This window comes from Schistocerca cancellata, chromosome 3 (assembly GCF_023864275.1).
Source record: "Schistocerca cancellata isolate TAMUIC-IGC-003103 chromosome 3, iqSchCanc2.1, whole genome shotgun sequence".
Taxonomy (NCBI): domain Eukaryota; kingdom Metazoa; phylum Arthropoda; class Insecta; order Orthoptera; family Acrididae; genus Schistocerca; species Schistocerca cancellata.
Window position 1 is genome coordinate 150,774,502 of NC_064628.1, and position 20,143 is coordinate 150,794,644.

Genomic DNA, 20,143 nt, shown 5'->3' on the forward strand with positions numbered 1-20,143 from the left:
AGCCTTTCAAGCAGTGTGCATAACTGTACCAGATATTAAATTCATGACAGATGCCTTCTGTTCAAATTTTACTACAGTGCTAAATGGAACAAAATCACACATTCTTTTTGAACATCCACATCAGCTAACAACTATAGACAGGTCATTGAACTCCTCTTGCTTTACAATGAAATGCTCCATGAATACAATTATATTACCACTACTGCAGTCAGCATAATTTGCATTGCTTAGTGGACAACAGTGTTCTGTACCTGCTCTTTTTGGTGCTTTATTTAAAACAGTTGGTCACATACTCAAGAAATAATAAATGGAGTAGAAAATTGTAAGTTCTTTGGAGTGCATATTGATGAAAACTTAGACATATTTAGCATATTTTCATTCATTGAAGTATTATGGGATAACTGTTGTGCTCTGAGATTAGGTTTTGTCTTGGATTGAGTGACAGGAGTTCATGATATGGGGAATGCAGTTGGTTGACTGAACTGAATGGGAGACTTGATTCTCCGATGAAAATTCCCTAATTTAGATGTAGGAGATGGGAGGATGACGAGGTGAACAAGCACTAAACGGAATTATTAACATTGAAGTTTACTCAGAATCTTTGTCAGATTGACCTTCTAGCTGAGGTGTCTTCCCACTAAAGTCAAGTCCTTGCAGTGAGACAGTAACTGTCTATCATTGTTCAATCTACTAACTGAAACCGTCATCTCAATATAGCATCAACAGAGCCTTGCCTCTAACTAATTCCGCCCAGCAACGTCAGCCAAACACTATGGCTGTCTCCGCCCATGACCATTTCTCAGGCCTATCTCCACTACAGGTGTCTGCTTCTCTTCCAAAGCTGTGTGCTACGAATCTCCTGCTGGACCCCTCCACTTGCCTTTCCCCTTAGAGCCTGCCATCCCTGACATGACACAATGTCAAAGCTTCATTGGCTATATTACTTGGTTATTCTTCAGTTATCTTTCAGAGGCTGTATGGAGAGGTTAGAAAGTCTTTCCCTATAAGGCTGCCAAATTCATCCTATGCCTTCCGTTGGCTTCTTGTGATATGTTGTATCCCCAACCACAAGACTCTCTCTCTCTCTCTCTCTCTCTCTCTCTCTCTCTCTCCCTCCCTCTCCCTCCCTCTCTCTCTCCCTCTCCCCCATAGCTTCGTTCTTTCTCTCGCAATTATTGCCCAAGGACTTTGTTTCATTAATTCTGTCACCTTATTTATCTTAACCATCTAAGAACGTCAACTCATTAATTCAGTAACGTATCCCTTGTCTGAGTAGGCCGCCTGAGTCACTCTCCTGGGCTACTGTAATCCAGGCATGTGACTTTTTCCCCATAGGCCGCCCAAGTTGGCTCCAGCAGCCTAACATGTGTGGCTTGTGGCTTTTTCTGTCACACCCGAAGTTCCATCTTTACTGTAACTAAATCTCGAGATTGGTCGCTGGACTTGTCTTTTAGGTAAGGAAATGACAAAATATTCTGGCTTAACACCTCTTTTTGGCAAAAAGTATTTATTGTACAAAAAAGTAATTAGAATTATAAGTGGAGTTTACACATCTACATCTTACAGGTATCTCTTTAAGCAGCTGGGAATATTAACCACAGTCTCATAGTACATTTACTCACTTATGAACTATATTATCAACAACCTATCTACATTTGAGAGCAACAGAGCTATTCACAAGGACAACACTAGATGGGTAAATGATCTGCATTATCCTTTAATGAAACTAACTTTTGCACAGAAAGGGGTAAAATATTGAGCCGTAAAACTCTTTGACAGTCTAACAATGGAAATAAAATGTCTGATAGGTAGCGCAAGTGTTTTCAAATGTAGTGTAAAGTGGTTTCTTCTTAACAATTCTTTCTATGCCATAGAGGAATTGTTGAATAGAGATTATTAGTCATTATTTTTTTATTTAACCAACTATAAATGATCAGAATCCAGCCTTATAAATATTACATTTTTTTATTTTGTTAGTGTTCCATGTTTGTTCACTTGACACAACATACAACATAATGTTTATGGTGAAGCTGATCTGTGGTACAAGCAAGTAACTATAACTGTAACTTCAAAGTTCAAGCCTTGCGATCCCAGACATCCATAGTCTAATGGATGAATTTATTACTCCTTTGCTGTTGCCCTAATGGATACTCTGAGGGAGGCACAATACTTACATATATAATTGTTGCCAAGGAATTGCTATTTTTCCAATGGACACTTCTCTGGTAGCTCCTATTTTAAACTTCCATGTGAGTCGGCATGGTTGACAGTAGTTGGTGATGATTTGTCATAGCCATGATGTAGCAGTCGTTGACCATTGTATTGTTTATTGCACATGGTATTTAATACAACTGATAAGTGTGAATATCTAAACATTATAAATATAGAAATATTGTATGTTGGTGCAATCACAGTGACCGAATGTTGCACTGAAACTCTAAAAATTAACTTTGTCTATCTGATTTTAGCAGCATGGCCCGAGATGAAACAATCAACTCAAACAGTTCAAACCATTTGAAAACTACTTAGTCATTTACAGTATATTTGAAAACCATTAAATTTTTGTATGTTTGATAATACTTTTTCACTACATGATTTCTGTCCTGTCAACATATTTTTCTTCCTGTAAACAAAAATATTGCTACCTGTTTTACTTAATAACTCATGTGAATTTGTTTCAGTGACTTGTTTTTCTGCAAAGCAGTGCAAGAAATGTCACTTAGCAGTGGCAGCCCCATGTATTATATTGAACTGACAGTCAGAGCTGAAGCTGCCAGTGAAAGGCTTGTGGTGCTGCAGGAGGCAGTCAAGAAGCCACGTGTTCGCTGTGATGATGAAATTACAGCTAAACAGGTAAATAATCTTAGAACAATGTAGTACACCAATCAATATTCACTCTACTATGATATGTGTATCAAATTGTTGGTTTTGTTTCTTATCAAACTGTATGAGAGGCAGTGTTAGAAGACATGAGGTAATACTGACCCTACGACTTATCTTAGAAGATAGGTTAAGGAAAGGCAAACCTACATTTCTAGCACTTGTAGACATAGAGAAAGCTTTTCACAATGTTGACTGGATTACTTTCTTTCAAAATATGAAGGTGGCACATGTAAAAATACAGAGAGCAACAGGCTATTTATAATTTTTACAGAAACCAGATGGCAGGTATAAGAATTTAGGGGCATGAAAGGGAAGCAGTGATTGGGAAGGGAGTGAGACTGGGTTGTAGCCTATCTGTGACATTATTCAATCTATATATTGAGCAAGCAGTAAAGGAAACAAAAGAAAAATTTGGATTAGGAATTAAAATCCATGGAGAAGAAATAAAAACTTTGAGGTTTGCCGATGACATTGTAATTCTGTCAGAGACAGCAAAGGACCTGGAAGAGCAGTTGAACGGAATGGATAGTGTCTTGAAAGGAGGATGTAAGATGAACATCAACAAAAGTAAAACGAGGATAATGCAATGTAGTAGACTTAAATCAGGTGATGCTGAGAGAATTAGGTTAGGAAGTGAGACACTTAAAGTAGTAGATCAGTTCTGCTATTTGGGGAGCAAAATAACTGATGATGGTTGAAGTAGAGAGGATGTAAAATGTAGACTGGCAGTGGCAAGGAAAACGTTTCTGAAGAAGAGAAGTTTGTTAACATCATTGTCAGGAAGTCTTTTCTGAAAGTATTTGTATGGAAGTGAAACATGGACGATAAATAGTTTAGACGAGAGGAGAATAGAAGCTTTCGAAATATGGTGCTACAGAAGAATGCTGAAGATTAGATGGGTAGATCATGTAGCTAATGAGTAGGTACTGAATAGAATTGGGGCAAAGAGGAACTGGTGGCACAATTTGACTAGAGGAAGGGGTCGGTTGGTAGGACATGTTCTGAGGCATCAAGAGATCACCAATTTAGTATTGGAGGGCAGTGTGGAGGGTAAAAATCATAGAGGGAGACCAAGAGATGAATACACTAAGCAAATTCCGAAGGATGTAGGTTGCAGTAGGTACTTGGAGATGAAGAAGCTTTCACAGGATAGAGTAGCATGGACAGCTGCATCAATCCAGTCTCTGGACTGAAGACCACAGCAACAGCAGCAGCAGCAATAACAACAACGTTAGTAATAAGTCTATAAAAATATCTTAAAAGAACCTGAAAGGTTCCTTCTCTAAAGTGCATACCCAAAAAAGAACAAAAGATATGGAAGAAAGGGGGTGGTGGTGGTGATGGTATCTTCCTGTCTACAATGTAGAGTTGTGAAAAAAAGTACTACCTTTACATGAAAGGGACGAGACTGCTTGCTTTATGAAGAAACTGTCCACCACTGTAGCTGAGTGGACAGTGTGCTGGCTTGTCATGCTGGGGGCTTAGGTTTTATTCCCAACTGGGTTGGAGATTTTCTCTGCTCAGAGACTGGGTGTTTGTGTCATATTCATCATCATCATTTCATCCTCATTGACATGCGAGTCACCGAAGACTTGCACCAGGTGATAAGGTCTACCCGCCTGGAGGCACTTGACAAATAACATTTCATTTTTATGAAGAACTCATGTACCATTGTGGATTGGTATGCAAATTTATTTTATTATTATTATTATTATTATATTTTTGCCTCAAATATTATACTTATGCTAAAATTTTTTATCAAAAGTAATCTTGTTATTGGCAGTGCATAGGCCACTTACTATAAAAGTGGTCTTGTATTCTGCCAGAGGGAAAAAATGGGTGAGCAATGTACAGATTTATAAAAAAATGACATCAAGGTAATGTTTTGAGCTTTGAAAGCACTGAATGCAGACATGTGCAAATGGAAAAGGGTCTTGATTTGAAAGTGGCCGCCACTAACTGAATATATTTGGTAAGTACATGTATTTGTGGCCAATCTTGGATGCGACAATTTCCGGAGGATTGCAACAACTTACCCATACACTGATTGTTCCCTGCTGCTATGTTCATTGACTTTGATGAAACTTTTCACAGAATAAGGCTGCAGTTGTAAGTATAACAACAGCAGTGCACTAATACACCATGACAGATAGTTACATAACAATGCAAGCATTTTCATTTCTTTTATGACTTCCTGCTCCTAGTGGGCTGGAGACTTCTGTCCATTAATCTGATCATCAGTCTGATACTGAAATGTGGTCAGAAAACATGAGGCCAAGTCAAAAAGTAAAGCCAATTTTTTTTAAATGAAATTTTTTGTTAGGATAATGGAATTGGAAAGAATGTTGTTTCTCATGCAACCTCTCTTACCTACATGCCTTTTATCCATATCATTTGGCAAGCTTCCTAATTCCATTCTAGAAGCAGTCTTGTGGCATTGTACACATCCAGACTTGCACAACCTCATCATCTGACAAAAAATTTGATTCATACAGGTGCTCCTCCATTAGACCAAAAAGGTAAACTCAGATGCAGCTAAGTAATATCTGTATAATGGTTGCCGGAGTAGCTCAAAGCCAAGATTTTGAATGCCAGGAATTGTTTTGTCAGCTTTATGAAGGCTGGTACTGTTCTGAAGTACAGCAATACTGTACTATTTGAAATTTTCACTCTCCTCTTTGTTTTGATTTTGGCTTACAGATCTTCCAGTAGCTCACAGTAGCTGTCATGATATACTATTTACACTTTGGGAATGTAATGAATTAGCAGTGGATCTTTCATATCCCAAAACACTGTCGACATCATCTTTCCTTCACCAGCTTTCCATTTGAACTTTTTTGCTTTGGGCAAAAGTAGATATTTCAATTCTTGCATGAAAATCAACACATGACCATTTTGAAAGCAGTTTATCCACTTATACTTTCATCCACTAAGAGAGCTGTCTCCATGCTGCAGCTGCAGTCTGTCAATAATCATCACAGATTTAGCTCTTTCATAATATAGAAAATGAATCACCGCCTTCATTTCTTCATTGGTGAATACAGAAAACAGAGCTCTCATGGTAAAATTCTCTGAAGTCACTACAAAAAGAAATATTAATTGAGCCAAAACAGCTAGCATACCATGAACAACAGTGACATTAAGGCATGTCAGTATTCAGTTAGTGCTCTCAACTTGAGGAGCAGAAAAAAAATTCATTTACTTATTGACTTGCCCTCATAATTTGATTGCCATACATGTTCTCAGATGACAATGCACAAATATGTACTCTTGTCATTATAACAGTCATTTGATACTGTTGAATACAAATAAGTTACAAAACACTTTTGGAATTTCCATTAGAACAACAGTTGCTTCTTGGACATAGTGCTGTTGAGTGCTGTGGCCATTGTGTTGATCAATTATGTGTTAACCTCGGCTGTATGTGTGTCGTCCAAGCAAACAGTTGTTTCTTGGACACAGTGCTATTGAGTGCTGTGTTCCAGATTGCAAGCTATATATTTTCAGCTTTAAGGTGTTGGAATGTGGAGATTTTTGTCTCATAGTTGACCAGTTAGTTTGGAGCCAATATACACAGATAATAATGTACAGTATTCATGCATGGATGTTGTTTCATTAACTTCATCAAGGGGAATTCTGATACTTCCGTTAATGGTTCCATCTCATACTTCAATGATGTATGTTTCAGAATAACAGCAGAATTGCTAAGATTAATAAGACAAGATTTTCGCTTGTCAGGTTCGTTATATAAGTAGTTGGACAATGCTGATCGTAATACAACATGTACGACTTAAGATTTTTATGTTCTCTGTAGATAAATGCTTTACAGTGATCAGTTGCAATGTTGTTCCTTCTTTGCCATTACTGCATAAAGAGGCTTAATTTAACATGATATTCACAATATTGTTTCCTATGACAAAGGTGCTATGGTTAGATGTAACTTATATTTAGGTTCTCATAATGAATAGCAGACTCATTTTATACTTGTTACATTTGATAGTGGTCTCTGAGCTTCACCAAAACTGGTCATGTAAGCTTTCTGTAATTTACTGCGACTGTGGCTTGACTACTGTATTGAAGTCAAATAAATTTGAAAAAACATACACTAAGTTATGATTCTTAGGACATTCATGCCTAATTACAGTATTTCGTTAGTTACAAACTCATGATAAATAAATAAAAAAGGACAGAAAAGTTCTGAGTGCCAAGGAGGTTATGTAAACAGTATTTTGGGACTGAAACAGCATCCGTCTCATCAATTTCATACTTCCAGGAAAGACAATGAATGCAGTGACCTACTCTCAGAGCCTTCACCAACTATGCTGCACCATTCAAAACAAATGGCATGGATTGTTATCTAGTGGCACTGTGCTTTTTCACTGTAACAGTCACCCACATTCTGCCACACTGGCAAATGTTTTGCTTCATGTATTTATTTGAGAAGTTCTTGAACATTTTACTTATAGCCTGGACTTGGTCTCAAATGATTATCATCATTTTCCCAAATAGCAGGTGTTTTGTACAGAAAGTGCAATGGCAATGCAAATAACTGAAAGAGACATTGGTGACTAGTTCAGTAACTTGGCAGTAAGTGAGTATGCAGAAAGCATAGTAAAGCTTGTTGAGTGCCATGACAGATGTTTAAATTTGAATCACAGCTGCTTGAAACAAAAGTTATTTACTTTTAGAATGACTCTTGTAAATAAAACAACTTTGCAGGATGAAATTTAGTAGTTTGCCCTTCTCTCTGTCGTTTCCCCTTTTTGTGTCAGTATGTCCACGAACCATGGACCTTGCCTAGGGGTACCCTTTGTGCCTCAGCGATGCAGATAGCCATACCATAGGTGCAACCACAACAGAGGTGTGTGTGTGGAGAGGGCAGACAAATGTATGGTTTCTGGAAGAGGGGCGGCAACCGTTTCAGTTGTTGCAGGGGCAACAGTCTGGATGATTGACTGATCTGCCTTGTAACATCAACCAACATGACTTTCCTGTGCTGATAGTGCATATACCTGAAATCAGGCAGAAACTACAGCTGTAAATTTTCTCAAGCAAATGCAACTCTACTGTTTAGTTAAATAATGATGGCATCTTCTTGTGGAAAATATTCTACAGTTAAAATAGTTGCGCATTCAGCTCTCCAGGCAGGGACTACTGAGGAGGAGGATGTTGCTATCAGGGAAAACAAATCTACATTCTAAGGATCGGAACACGGAATGTCAGCTCTCCTAATTGGGCAGGTAGTTAAGAAAATTTAAAAAAGGAAATGGCTAGGTCAGAGTTATATAGTAGTGATTTCGTAAAATTCAGTGGCGGGAGTAACAGGACTTCTGGTTAGGTGAATACAGGATTATAAATACAAAGTCTAATAGGGGCAATGCAGGATTAGGTTTAATAATGAATAAGAAAATAGGAAAATTGGTAAGCTTTCTATGAACAGCATAGTGAATGCATTATTGTAACCAAGCTAGACACAAAGCCCACACCCACCACAATAGTAAAAGTTTATATGCCAACTGGCTCCACACTTGATGAAGAGATTGAAGAAATATATGATGAAATAAAAGAAATTATTCAGAGAATTAAAGGAGATGAAAATTTAATAGTCGTGGGGGACTGGAATTGAACCCATCTGCTAGAATTTTGTGCAGAGCATAATTTAATTGGTTTAAAAATTGAGAAAGAATAATATACATGGAAGAGAACTGGAGGCGCTGTAAGGTTTCAGATTTTTGTGTAATGGTAAGACAGAGGTTTCAGAACTAGGTTTTAAATTTTAAGACATTTCCAGTGGCAGATGTGAACTCTGACCACAATTTACTAGTTATGAACCATAGATGAAGAGTGAAGAAATAGGAAAAAGGTAGGAAATTAAGGAGCTGGGATCTGGATAATTTGAAAGAACCAGATATTACTGAGAGTTTCAGAGGGAGTATTAGGCAACGGTTGACTAGAACAGAGAAAAAAGAATACAGTAGAAGGTGAATGGGTAGCTTTAAGAGATGAAATAGGGAAGGCAGCAGGGGATCAAATAGATAAAAGGCAGGACCTAGGAGAAATCTTTGGATAACACAACAGATATTGAATTTATTTGATGAAAACAGAAAGTATAAAAATGCAGCAAATGAAGTAGGCCAAAGGGAATACAAACATCTAAGAAATGAGATAGAAAGAAAGTGCAAAATGGCTAAGCAGGCATGGGTAGAGGAGAAATGTAAGGATTTAGAAGCACATTTTGTTAGGAGAAAGATAGACACTGCCAATGGGAAAATTAAGGAGGGCTTTGGGGAAAAAAGAAGCAGCTGTATGAATATCAAGAGCTCAGATGGGAAACCAGTACTAAGCAAAGAAGAGAGAGTTGAAATATGAAAGCAATATATGGGAGATAAACTTGAAGGCAATTTTATAGAAAAAGAAATGGACATAGATAAAGATGAGATGGGAGATATAATCCTGCAAGAAAAATTTGATGTAGCTCTGAAAGACCTAAGTTGAAACAAGGCCTCAGGAGTGGACAATATTCCATCAGAACTACTGATGGCCTTCCGTCTGGTGTGCAAGATGTGTGAGACACGCAAATTCCCTCAGACTTAAAAAAAAGTAATAATTTCAATTACAAAGAAAGCAGTTGCTGACAGTTGTGAAAACTACCAAACTACCAGTTTAATTAGTTTTGGTTGCCAAATACTAACACGAATTCAGTACAGATGAATAGAAAAACTGATAGAAGTCAAGCTTGGGGTAGATCAGCTTGGATTCTGGAGAGATTAAGAAAACGCAAGGCAATACTTACCTTCCAACTTATCTTGGAAGATAGGCTGAACTACGTTTATAGCATTTGTAAACTTTAAGAAAGCTTTTGACAGTGTTGACTGGAATACTCTTTTAAATTCTGAAGGTCGCAGGGGTGAAATAAAGGGAGTGAAAGGGTACTTACAACTTGTACAAAAACCAGACAGCAGTAGTAAGAGTTGAGGGGCATGAAAGGGAAGCAGTAGTTGAGAATGGAGTGAGACAGGGTTGTAGCCCCTCTACGATGTTATTAAATCTGTACATTGAACAAGCAGTGAAAGAAACTAAAGAAAAATTTGGAGTAGGAATTAAAGTTCAGAGAGAAGAAATGAAAATTTTGAGGTTTGCGAATGACATTGTAATTCGGTCAGAGACAGCAAAGGACTTGGAAGAGCAGTTGAACGGAATGGATATACCCTTGAAAGGAGGATATAAAATGAACAGCAACAAAAGCAAAATGAGGATAATGGAATTGAATATGTATATTTAAGAGCTAGGAAGTGTTTTTTTGAAAGTACATGTCTGGAGTGTAGCCTTGTATGTAAATGAAACATGGTCGAGAAAAAGTTTAGACAAAAACAGAATAGAAGCTTTTGAAATGTGCTGCTACACAAGAATGTTGAAGATTAGATGGGTAGATCACATAACTGATGAGAAGATACTGAACAGAATTATGGGGAAAAAAATCTGTGGCATAAATTGACTAAAAGAAGGTATCGGTTGATAGGACACATTCTGAGACATCAAGGGATTACCAACTTAGTGTTGGAGGGAAGTGTGGACAGGTAAAAATCATTGGACAGGTAAAAATCATAGGGGAAGACCAAGATATGAATACAGTAAGCAGCTACAGAAGAATGTTAGGTTGCAGTAGTTATTTGGAGATGAAGAACCCTGCACAGGATAGAGAGCTGCATCAAACCAGTCCTTGGACTGCAGACAACAATAATAACACCAAGACCATTGAGGAACTGTATGTATTATTTTGTATTTTAATCCACTTCATGACTTTAAGTAACAAGAAAACAAGATTACTTTCCGAAGTTGTACTTTTCAATTCAATGAAGATTTTTTGCTGTGCTCTCCTTAAGCTAATTTCAGCTTTGTTCAGATTTTCATTATTTAGCAAGAATTTGACTTCATTCAAATCTGGACTGAAACACTCATGGCTTTTGTAGCAAGTTTCTGTCATAACTTTTGAACTATTGGATGTCTTTTCTTGCCATACACTTTTCTAACACACATTGTACAATACTTTTGAATTTTATCCATTATTACTACACATTTTTATCTACAAAGATGAACGTTTCATATTGACTGTTCATATAATTTGTTTCTTGTCACACTTTCCAAGCAAGAAATATTTTCTATCTTTCTTAACATCCCTTTGTAGCACCTGTACTCATTTATGCTGCAATAGCCTTATCATTATATAGCACATTATATAGCATATAAGTTTCAGTATCCCCATATTATCATATTGCAGGATCAGAAAATTTACCTGTGGTAGTCTCCAAGTTTTTTCTGAAATATCCTGCCACTACATCATCCCGTTATCATTCTTGATTTCCTTTGATGCTTTCCTTCACCAAGATTATTTCTCATTTGGCACCTGTAAACCCCATTAGATATTATGGCAATCTTTACAGCACCAGTTTCTGTGATATGTGGTCCAAGTGGAATTTAAGAATTTACTGATATTCCCTTCTGGTGTGGGCCAGCTCTGTTTTTCTAGTATTAATATTCAGCAAGCTTATTTGTTTTGTTAAAGATTTCAGAATTATGGAAAATCCAGGATGTAATGTAACAGTATTATAAAAAGGAAAGTTGCCACTCGCCATATAGTGGAGATTCTGAGTCACAGATAGGCACAGTGAAAAGACTGTCACAAATAAAGCTTTCAGCCCATAAGGCTTTCATCAGAAAAGACCCCCCTCCCACCCACCAAACACACACACACACACACACACACACACACACACACACACACACACACACACACGACTGCAGTCTTGGTCTTGGGCAACTGTAAGAACATTGTGAGTAGCAGCACCAGTGCATAATGGGAATGGCGACTGGGTGGAGGTAAAGAGGAGGCTGGGGTGGGGAGGAGGAGGTATAGTAGGGTAAATGGACAGCGCAGTTATGTTGGGGAGTGCACAGGGACACTATGGAGAGAGGGTAGGGCAGCTATGTGCAGTCGGGAGGTGAAAGGAGTGCACGGTGGAGGTGGGGAGGGGGGGTGGGTGGGTTGAGGGAGGATTAATGGAAAAGGAGAGAAGTAAAAAAACACAGTGCGATGGTGGAATGAAGGTTATGTAGTGCTGGAATAGAAACAGGGAAGGTGCTGGATGGGTAAGGACAATGACTAACGAAGGTTGAGGCCAAGAGGTTTAAGATATGTAGAATATATTGCAGAGAAGTTCCCACCTGCGCAATTCAGAAAAACTGGTGTTGATGGGAAGGGTCCATACGACACAGGCTGTAAAGCTGTCATTGAAATGAAGGATGTCTTGTTGGGCAGCATGCTCATGAACAGGTTGGTCCATGTGTTTCTTGGCCACAGATTGTTGGTGGCCATTCATGTGGGCAGACAGCTTGTTGGTTGTCATGTCCACATAGAATGCAGCACAGTGGTTGCAGCTGAGCTTGTAGATCACATGACTAGTTTTACAGTTATCCCTGCCTTTGATGGGATAGGTGATGATTGTGGCTGGACTGGAGTAGGTGGTGGTAGGAGGATGTATGGGACAGGTCTTGTATCTAGTTGTATTACAGGGGTATGAGCCATGAGGTAAGGGGATGGGAGCAGAGGTTTTGTAGGGATGGATGAGTGTACTGTGTAGGTTCGCTGGATCGCAGAATACCACTGTGGGAGGTGTGGGAAAGATAGTAGGCAGGACATTTCTCATTACAGGGCACAACGAGAGGTAGTCAAAACCCTGGCAAAGAATGTAATTCAGTTGCTCCAGTCCTGGGTGGTACTGAGTTATGAGCGGAATCCTCTGTGGCCGGACGGTGGTACTTTGGGAAATGGTGGGAGACAGGAGAGACAAAGCATGGGAGGTTTGTTTTTGTGCAACCTTGTACAAAACCAACCTTCCCCCGAACTAATGAACATAACAATAGGGAACAAGCAGTTTATGGGTAAGTTGTTGCAATCCCTCAGAAAATGTAGCATCCAAGATTGGCCACAAAACAAACAAAACCAGTGCTGCATTTACATGTATTTACCAAATATATACAGTTAGTGGCGACCACTTCAAATCTGGACCCTTTTCTGTCTGCACATGTCTGTATCCCTCTACTGGAATATTCCTCAGGATATTTCCAGGGTAGAATTGATTGTGTTTTTGACAGTGTTCACCCACCCAAGGACACCAGAACAATTCTGAAAACTACCCCAACAGATAGATTGAAACATTGAGTATTTTAGAATTTTAAGGAATAATGTGATGTGGCCTAAAAATTCAGAAGATTTTACCATAAAAGAAAAAAAAATGTTTGTTAATGTGGGGTAGAAAGGAATCCAACTGAAATCCAGTTCATCTGATGGAGTGAAGCAACTGTCAGTTTGCAGAAACAGTCATCTTTCTAGAAATAATTTTAGGTCTGATCCAAAAGTACCACTTCAACAGCTTTTATTGAGCATATAACTGTTACATTTCTTCTTCTCAGTTTCTACTGTTTTCCCTTGCTTCATTAATGATTTTACTCAAAACTCTCTTTACAGGTATCACATCACATAAATTATGCAAAGGGATTGTTTGAAGAGCGGCGGAACACACTTGTATCTCTAGGTTATGATATTTTAGAAGACTGAATGTATAGTACATAAGTAATGATATGGACCATTCTAGGTGCTAAATGCGCACATCAGTGCACACTATTCAAAGAACAAAAGTACCTGTTATTTTTGTAAACCATCTGTGTGGAATTATGTTGTGCTCAAAAGATGTTAATAATCCTCATTTTGTCCTACAAGTATAACTCATTTTTGTAAATATATGTATGCTGTAAAAAGTTATTTTATATTTGTAACAAAATTGTATTCATTTGCATTAAATATAACTCTATACATGTAATTGTTGTAAAAGGCTGTACATGATGAAACAAAAAAAGCAATGAAATGTACGATGTAGAATAATTGCAAAGAGTGCAGTCTGGTCTAATTTGTGCATCTTTATAATAAATGTTCCTAGGGGGCAGACATGTTACCTAGTTTTGATACATTCTGTTTTCTGTGTATATTTTTTGTCTTTCCACTAAACTGCGAATGTTGAGGAAAAATGCTATATAGATGATGCTATATCCAGCTTGTATATCAACATTTTATTTATATCACTGCTGTTAGTGACTCTTTTGTAGCTTTGTTTCATGTTAACATCTGAAAATTGCTCGCAATTCTGCCTTCAAAACATCTTTCATGTTCATTTCACCACCACAGCAGTATTTTAATATTTCAGAGTAGCTTTTTTGCAAAATTTAGTGAAGGTAACCATTATTTATAACAGGGTTTAATAGATAAACATATATTTTTGATAGTGTTGTAAATTAATATTGTGTCACATGTGTCAGAATAGGTAACATTCAAATGTAAGTTTATATTTTAATTTTGTGATGTATTATGACACACAGTACCTGCTGTTTTCCATTAAGGATGGCCTGTTATCTTTCTCTCCTTGACTGGGATCAGGCAGTCAAAACTGTTGTATTGTAATTAAAATAAATGTTTTGCTAATTTAGTTTAATTTATTTAGTAAGCTTTTCCAGCAGATAAATGGTTGTGTTGTAAGAATGCTTTGCTTTTGTTGTGTAGTAATCGGTGCTAATATGAACAAGTGTCCACAATTCATGATGTGTACTTCGCAGTTTTGCACATTGTATTTTATTTATTTGTAGTAGCCTTATTTAATAAATGTTAATCATAATTTGTACATTCTTCAGATTATTTTAAATAAATGCCCCTCATCGAATGTAGTTAGTAGTAGGTAATATGTTTCACTAACTCGTGACAATGATGCTGTACTAACAGTTCCTACTTATCCCTCAAGTTTGTCGTGTTGGTTTTTTCCTATGGCTAGCCAGATGTTATCATTTCATAACATATACTCCTAAGCAACTGCAAGGGGGGAAAAATCCATATGTGCTGCTCCTTAAGCATTTTAACTTTAACATTATACTGAAAGATCTTGGGGAAAAGTGCTGATTAATCATATCACTTAATTTTGCGTGCTTTTTGTTGGCTGGACAGAAATTACTATTGGAACTGATGCATTGCACCCCCCCCCCCCAAAAAAAAAAAAAAAAAAAAGGAGAGAAGAGAAAAGAAATCCTGACATATATAGAACTAATATACAAACTATCTTTGGTATTAGTGTAATGAACTGCCAGTGTTCACACCAGTTATCTGATTCCTTATTTTTCAAGCACAAAGTGCAATGCTACAAAGTACAGGCAACAGAAAGTGGAATAATGTACCGTATAAGAAATATTTAAATAATAGTGATTCTTATGGGAGAGGGGCCAATCAGAAGCAAATACCTGAAGAAACCAGAAACAATCTGGCATATGACTGATGGAATAAAAACAAAAGTACTTTAATCAGCTCAACATTCATAACTAAACTAGTCTGATGAAATAATAAATATATTTGCTACCATTGTTCTGTAGAAGCCGTTTGATTTGTACTTCATATTGTGTAATACATTGTTATGGATTGTTAATTGCAGTTTAATGTGTAAGACTGAGCTTGAATCCTCTGTGTCCTGAGAGGTCAGATTGTAGATAACCTAACACTATGTTTTAATGGGTATCGTACAGAAAATTCTGTGTATGTAGAATGTCTGACAAATTTAACTGAAGCATTGCAAGGCAATATAAATAAATGTTCGCTTAGAAATCAGTTATTAAGAATCTGTTGTTATTTATGGCAAGAAGGATTATGTTGTACAATTGGATAATGTATGTAGCTGATTATAATATACATTGATTATGTTAACAAATTGATTTGTTACTAACAAAATAAATTTTTGTCATTGGCATGCTGGAAACAGTTTAAAATGATTAAAATTTCCTTTAGTATTCAACATCATCAGTGAAATTTCAGAAACAAATATCATGGAGCTGAAAAACAAGATTAAAAAATGCAGCTGACTGATAAGTAAGTGGTCCATAGACACAGGTAACAGATTAGAAAGTTGTAAGTTTGAGTCCATACTCTTTTTCTAGTCTCAGAAAACACTGACTCTCCCCTTTGCAGCAAAACTTGGTTTATAAGTGGTTATCCTGATGGAGGACTTAGAGTATGGGAACATGTGCAGGTGTAAGAGGGGACTGTGAAGCATTGAGAGGCAGGTGACTCAGCAGTAGTTGTAAAACATCACTATCATAAATCATTAATAACAGAATCCTCTCTTACTCTCCACAACTCAAGTATCACAGATATGACACATTTAATTAATAACATCATGAAACTACTGAATGCTCATATTCATGATGACAATTTATTTGTGCAATTAATGGACATGAAGACAGAATGAAAACATGGGGAAACATCATAATGCCAGGTTTAAGCAAAAATAGTGGTACGAAAATGGTCTTCAAATTGTTATAAAAATCTAAAATATTTGTATGTAGTTAAGTAAATTTTTATGCAGAAAAGTTTGCCACTAGCTGCAGATTGGTAATAGTCATTTGTGCAGAAAGACAGTAAGTTGTCCAGATGGAAGTGAATTGTCATGAGTAAGATCATCTCTTTCGTGATCTCTACACTGTTTGATTCATTATCAAAAAGCAACTGTATACCCATGTCAAACACTGGTGCTTTTTGGTTTCACATGACTGATGAGTGCACACTTCAGAACAGTTTAGTGTTTATTTCCTAATGAAACAGTGCAACTGTGACAGAGGACAAAAGACATTTATTGTTTATTTCATAATGAAAGAGCATAGCCATGAGAGAAGACAAACAATTAGCAATTATTAAATGTATGTGTTCTTGCTTATGCCTATTCCAATATTTACACTGGTGTTTACATGTAGGATATCTCAAGTAAATTGTGTCCTGTGAGTACCTCGGGACAATAAGTGCAGTTCCCCTATCACAGTAATACAGAACGTAGAGAAGAATGAAAAACTTTGATGCCTTGCCTGATGGAGCAATAGGCTGAGTCCAAAACAAATGTCTGGTTTCCTATTTTGCAGTGAATCATACAATAGGAAGTTAGCGGAATGTCTACAGCAACACACAATCTATGCTAGAGAAAGTTTATCATTTTCTTAAAGTGTGATTACTCTACAGAAGGCATTACAAAAAATTTGTATTAACTCCTATGACTGCCTACATTAAATAAAGGTTAGCATTGCTGAACAGTAATACAGACACCACAGTTATGGTCATTCATAGTTTCAGATTTTCACTCCATTGGACATAATAGCATGGATCCCACTGAGATTTATAAAACCACTTGAGATGTTGTTTGGATAAACAAGCAGCAAAAGCGAGAGGTGTGTTGCTGTAACATCACTGCATCGAAAGGACTGCATCAGGTTGGGAACCATATAACATTTCGTTATTTTTATTGAATCAGTTTCTTCCTGTTGGGTATTCCACAAGGGTCAATACTTAGCCCATTATTTCTCACGTTCTGTACAAATTGCATAAATACTACGTACACTACACTTTATGCAGATGATTAACACCACTGATTTTAAATTCAAAACACATATGTTTACAACAAATTGAGATTTGGAATACATGTAAGAAGTAAAAGTATGAAGACAAATGTATCAAAACTACAGATTATGCTAAATGTCTTGGTGGTGTTGTAAATGAAAATTTCAAATGGGCAAATCATGGTGTGATGCTACTATAAAATAGTTCAACAATCTTGTTAATGAACAATGTAAATAAATTAGGTGTTAAAGGGCTGTTATAAAGCACAGCTCATATTAGTTGTCAGGCAGCTGGCAATCTTGTTTGTAAATCGACGCACTTAGAGAGGTTTCTAAGAACAAAGCAGGCAGAACTGAGATGTTTTGGTTAATGTATCCATGTGCAGGTCCCACCTCAATTTATTGTCCATCTAAGTGCCCAGAAACTTCACACATGGAGCCTCTTGCAGTGTACACCCATTGATCGCTACTTCTGACATTTGTGAGACATTTTTATTTGTTCTTAACTTGCTAATATTAGTTTTTGTAAGATTAAGAACTAAGCTATGAACTAGGAGTATGTGTGTTCCATTATTCTCATGTCTATATCTGGAATGTATATATTTGGACTCTTTTATCAACACACTTAAATCAACAACAAACACTGCTGGTTGTGAAGTGCTCTCCATTGTCTTAGGTAAATCATTTATATAGGTCAGAACAGGAGCAACACCCCAAGCAGTGACTTGTGTTGCTTGGATCTTAAATTGGCCCTGCTTAATCCTGTCATATTGTCAAGCTGTAACAACAATATAAAGTCAAAATCCAAACACAGGTTGGTGTCAATGAAGTGCACAGCACATAGCACTGAAACAAGTTAATTACAGACACCATCATACTGGCAGAACAGAATTGCCTTCTGGATGGAGAGTGGTGCTGTTTTATGTTGACTTAGTTTCCAAGATGAGTTTAGTTTCCACCAAGAATTTTATCTCCAAAGAGAATTTAATATTCAAGAAAAATTTTATTTCTTAAGAAGATTTTTTATTAGGTTTTTATTGATTTGTGATTATTCAGTTGTAGAACCTTGATTTGATTGTATTACACCTCATTACTCACACAGCCAGATAGAGAAACATAATGAAAAGAAAGTGATTTTGGCCAAGTGCTAACTCTGATGAGGTGATTTGTGGAGAGCGAGTTTAGAACAGGAGGGATGAGGTTTCTAAGCTTGTAAAGCCACTGTCCAAATTATAATTCTCTGCCTAATGGTTTGCCTTTGAGAGCCAGGTAAATCATCAGTCTTGCCACAGTAGGATCATACAAACTCCCTTGCACTTGTGGCCAAGAGTAGCCTACATAGGAACTACAAAAAGAAATATTAGCACATGCCTTAAAGAACACAAGAGCTGTTGCCTGGGCAAGACGGACAAATCAGCAGCAGCATATCATGCATTATAGGACATGGAAACCACAAGTTTGTTTTTCTGACACTGTGGTTTTACCATAATCTATTAATTATTATGATAGTATGTTGGCCTACAGAGAGGCCATTGATATTCAGAAGCACAAAAACAGTTTTAACAGAAAAGAAAAAGGATTGAAATTAGACAAGTTAAGGGCCTTAATGCTAAATAACACAAACGGCACCAACTCTTCCTCACTACAAGTGCCATGGCATACGTCGTCGCGACTCTTCGATCTTGGGAAGTGGTCTGATGGCACCACGAACCGCCCGTTACTTGGATACATATATACCAGTGGTTGTCAAAGGCCACAAATGGCCTGAATCAAATGATCGTGCAGTCAGCGAATCTCAGTCGTATCCACTAACTAACAGCCGAATCCAAAAAGTCGGCTAATATTAAGATCTTCATAAGAGTTTATTTTTCTTGCTCAGTAACAAACAAAAATTCTTACAGAGACAATAATATTTTGAGATGCGCTTAACTTTAATTGATATTGGTGAATTCGGTCATGGGATGCATGAAGCTTGCTGCTTATGTCAGGTGGAGAGTGCTAAGTAGCACAGCCGCTCCGGGGCTTATAGCAGTGAGAGAGAAAAGATTTTATTGTTCGTCCTCCAATGCCGACAACTAACGAATGTGCGCAACTAGCACCCGTCAGCTGCTATGATCCCCCCTGCGGGTCTGGGGGTTAGAATAGGCCCGAGGTATTCCTGCCTGTTGTAAGAGGCGACTAAAAGGAGTCCATCCCCCGCAAGGGGGTAGTTAGCGCCTGCGTCTGGAGACGGACGGTTCCACGATCTATATTTGTGGTCTTTTTGGTTTTTCACTTCTCGTTTCTTCCTTCCTTTGGTTGGTTCCTTTCTTTGTTCTTCTCCATCTCACTGTCTTCCTTACTCTTTCCCTTGCCTTCTTCTCCTTGCCTTCTTCTCCGTGCCTTCTCTGGTCTCCGCCTCGGCGTTTGAGACAGTCTGTCCTCTCTCTCTTCCTTTTCCTCTTCTTCCTTCCTCCCTGTGCGCACCTGAAGGCCGACCCCCGCGTTTGCACGCGTAGCCGGTGACGGGGTAACGCGTAATTCCCCGCCCTGGGTAGACAAGTAAGGCACGCACGTACCCCCTGGTAAAGGCCAGGCCCAGGGAGGGGTGATTGCCTGAGCTGATACCTTCTGACCATGCCGATTTGTCCCTCCGTCTGTTTCTCAGGAGGTGTGACCTGAGGTGTAAACATTCACCTAAGGCGGGAGTGCCCTCTGAGAGGGTCCCCATAAGGAAGGAGCGTGCCACGCGCCATCGGAGACACTGGCAATCATGGGGGATTCCTCCGCAATGGATTTCTCTTCTTCTCTC

The 20,143-nt window shown here is 37.9% G+C and overlaps 1 protein-coding gene across 1 annotated transcript in view; it reads left to right on the forward strand.

Moving 5' to 3' along the window:
* LOC126174771 (intermembrane lipid transfer protein VPS13D) overlaps window positions 1–15,718 on the forward strand; it is a 531,199-nt gene extending 515,481 nt beyond the window's left edge. Inside the window, 2 exon segments of the mRNA XM_049921112.1 lie at window positions 2,682–2,853; window positions 13,409–15,718. Coding sequence (XP_049777069.1) covers window positions 2,682–2,853; window positions 13,409–13,498 — 262 coding nt within the window. The 3' untranslated portion in view covers window positions 13,499–15,718.
* The last annotated feature ends 4,425 nt before the right edge of the window (window positions 15,719–20,143 follow it).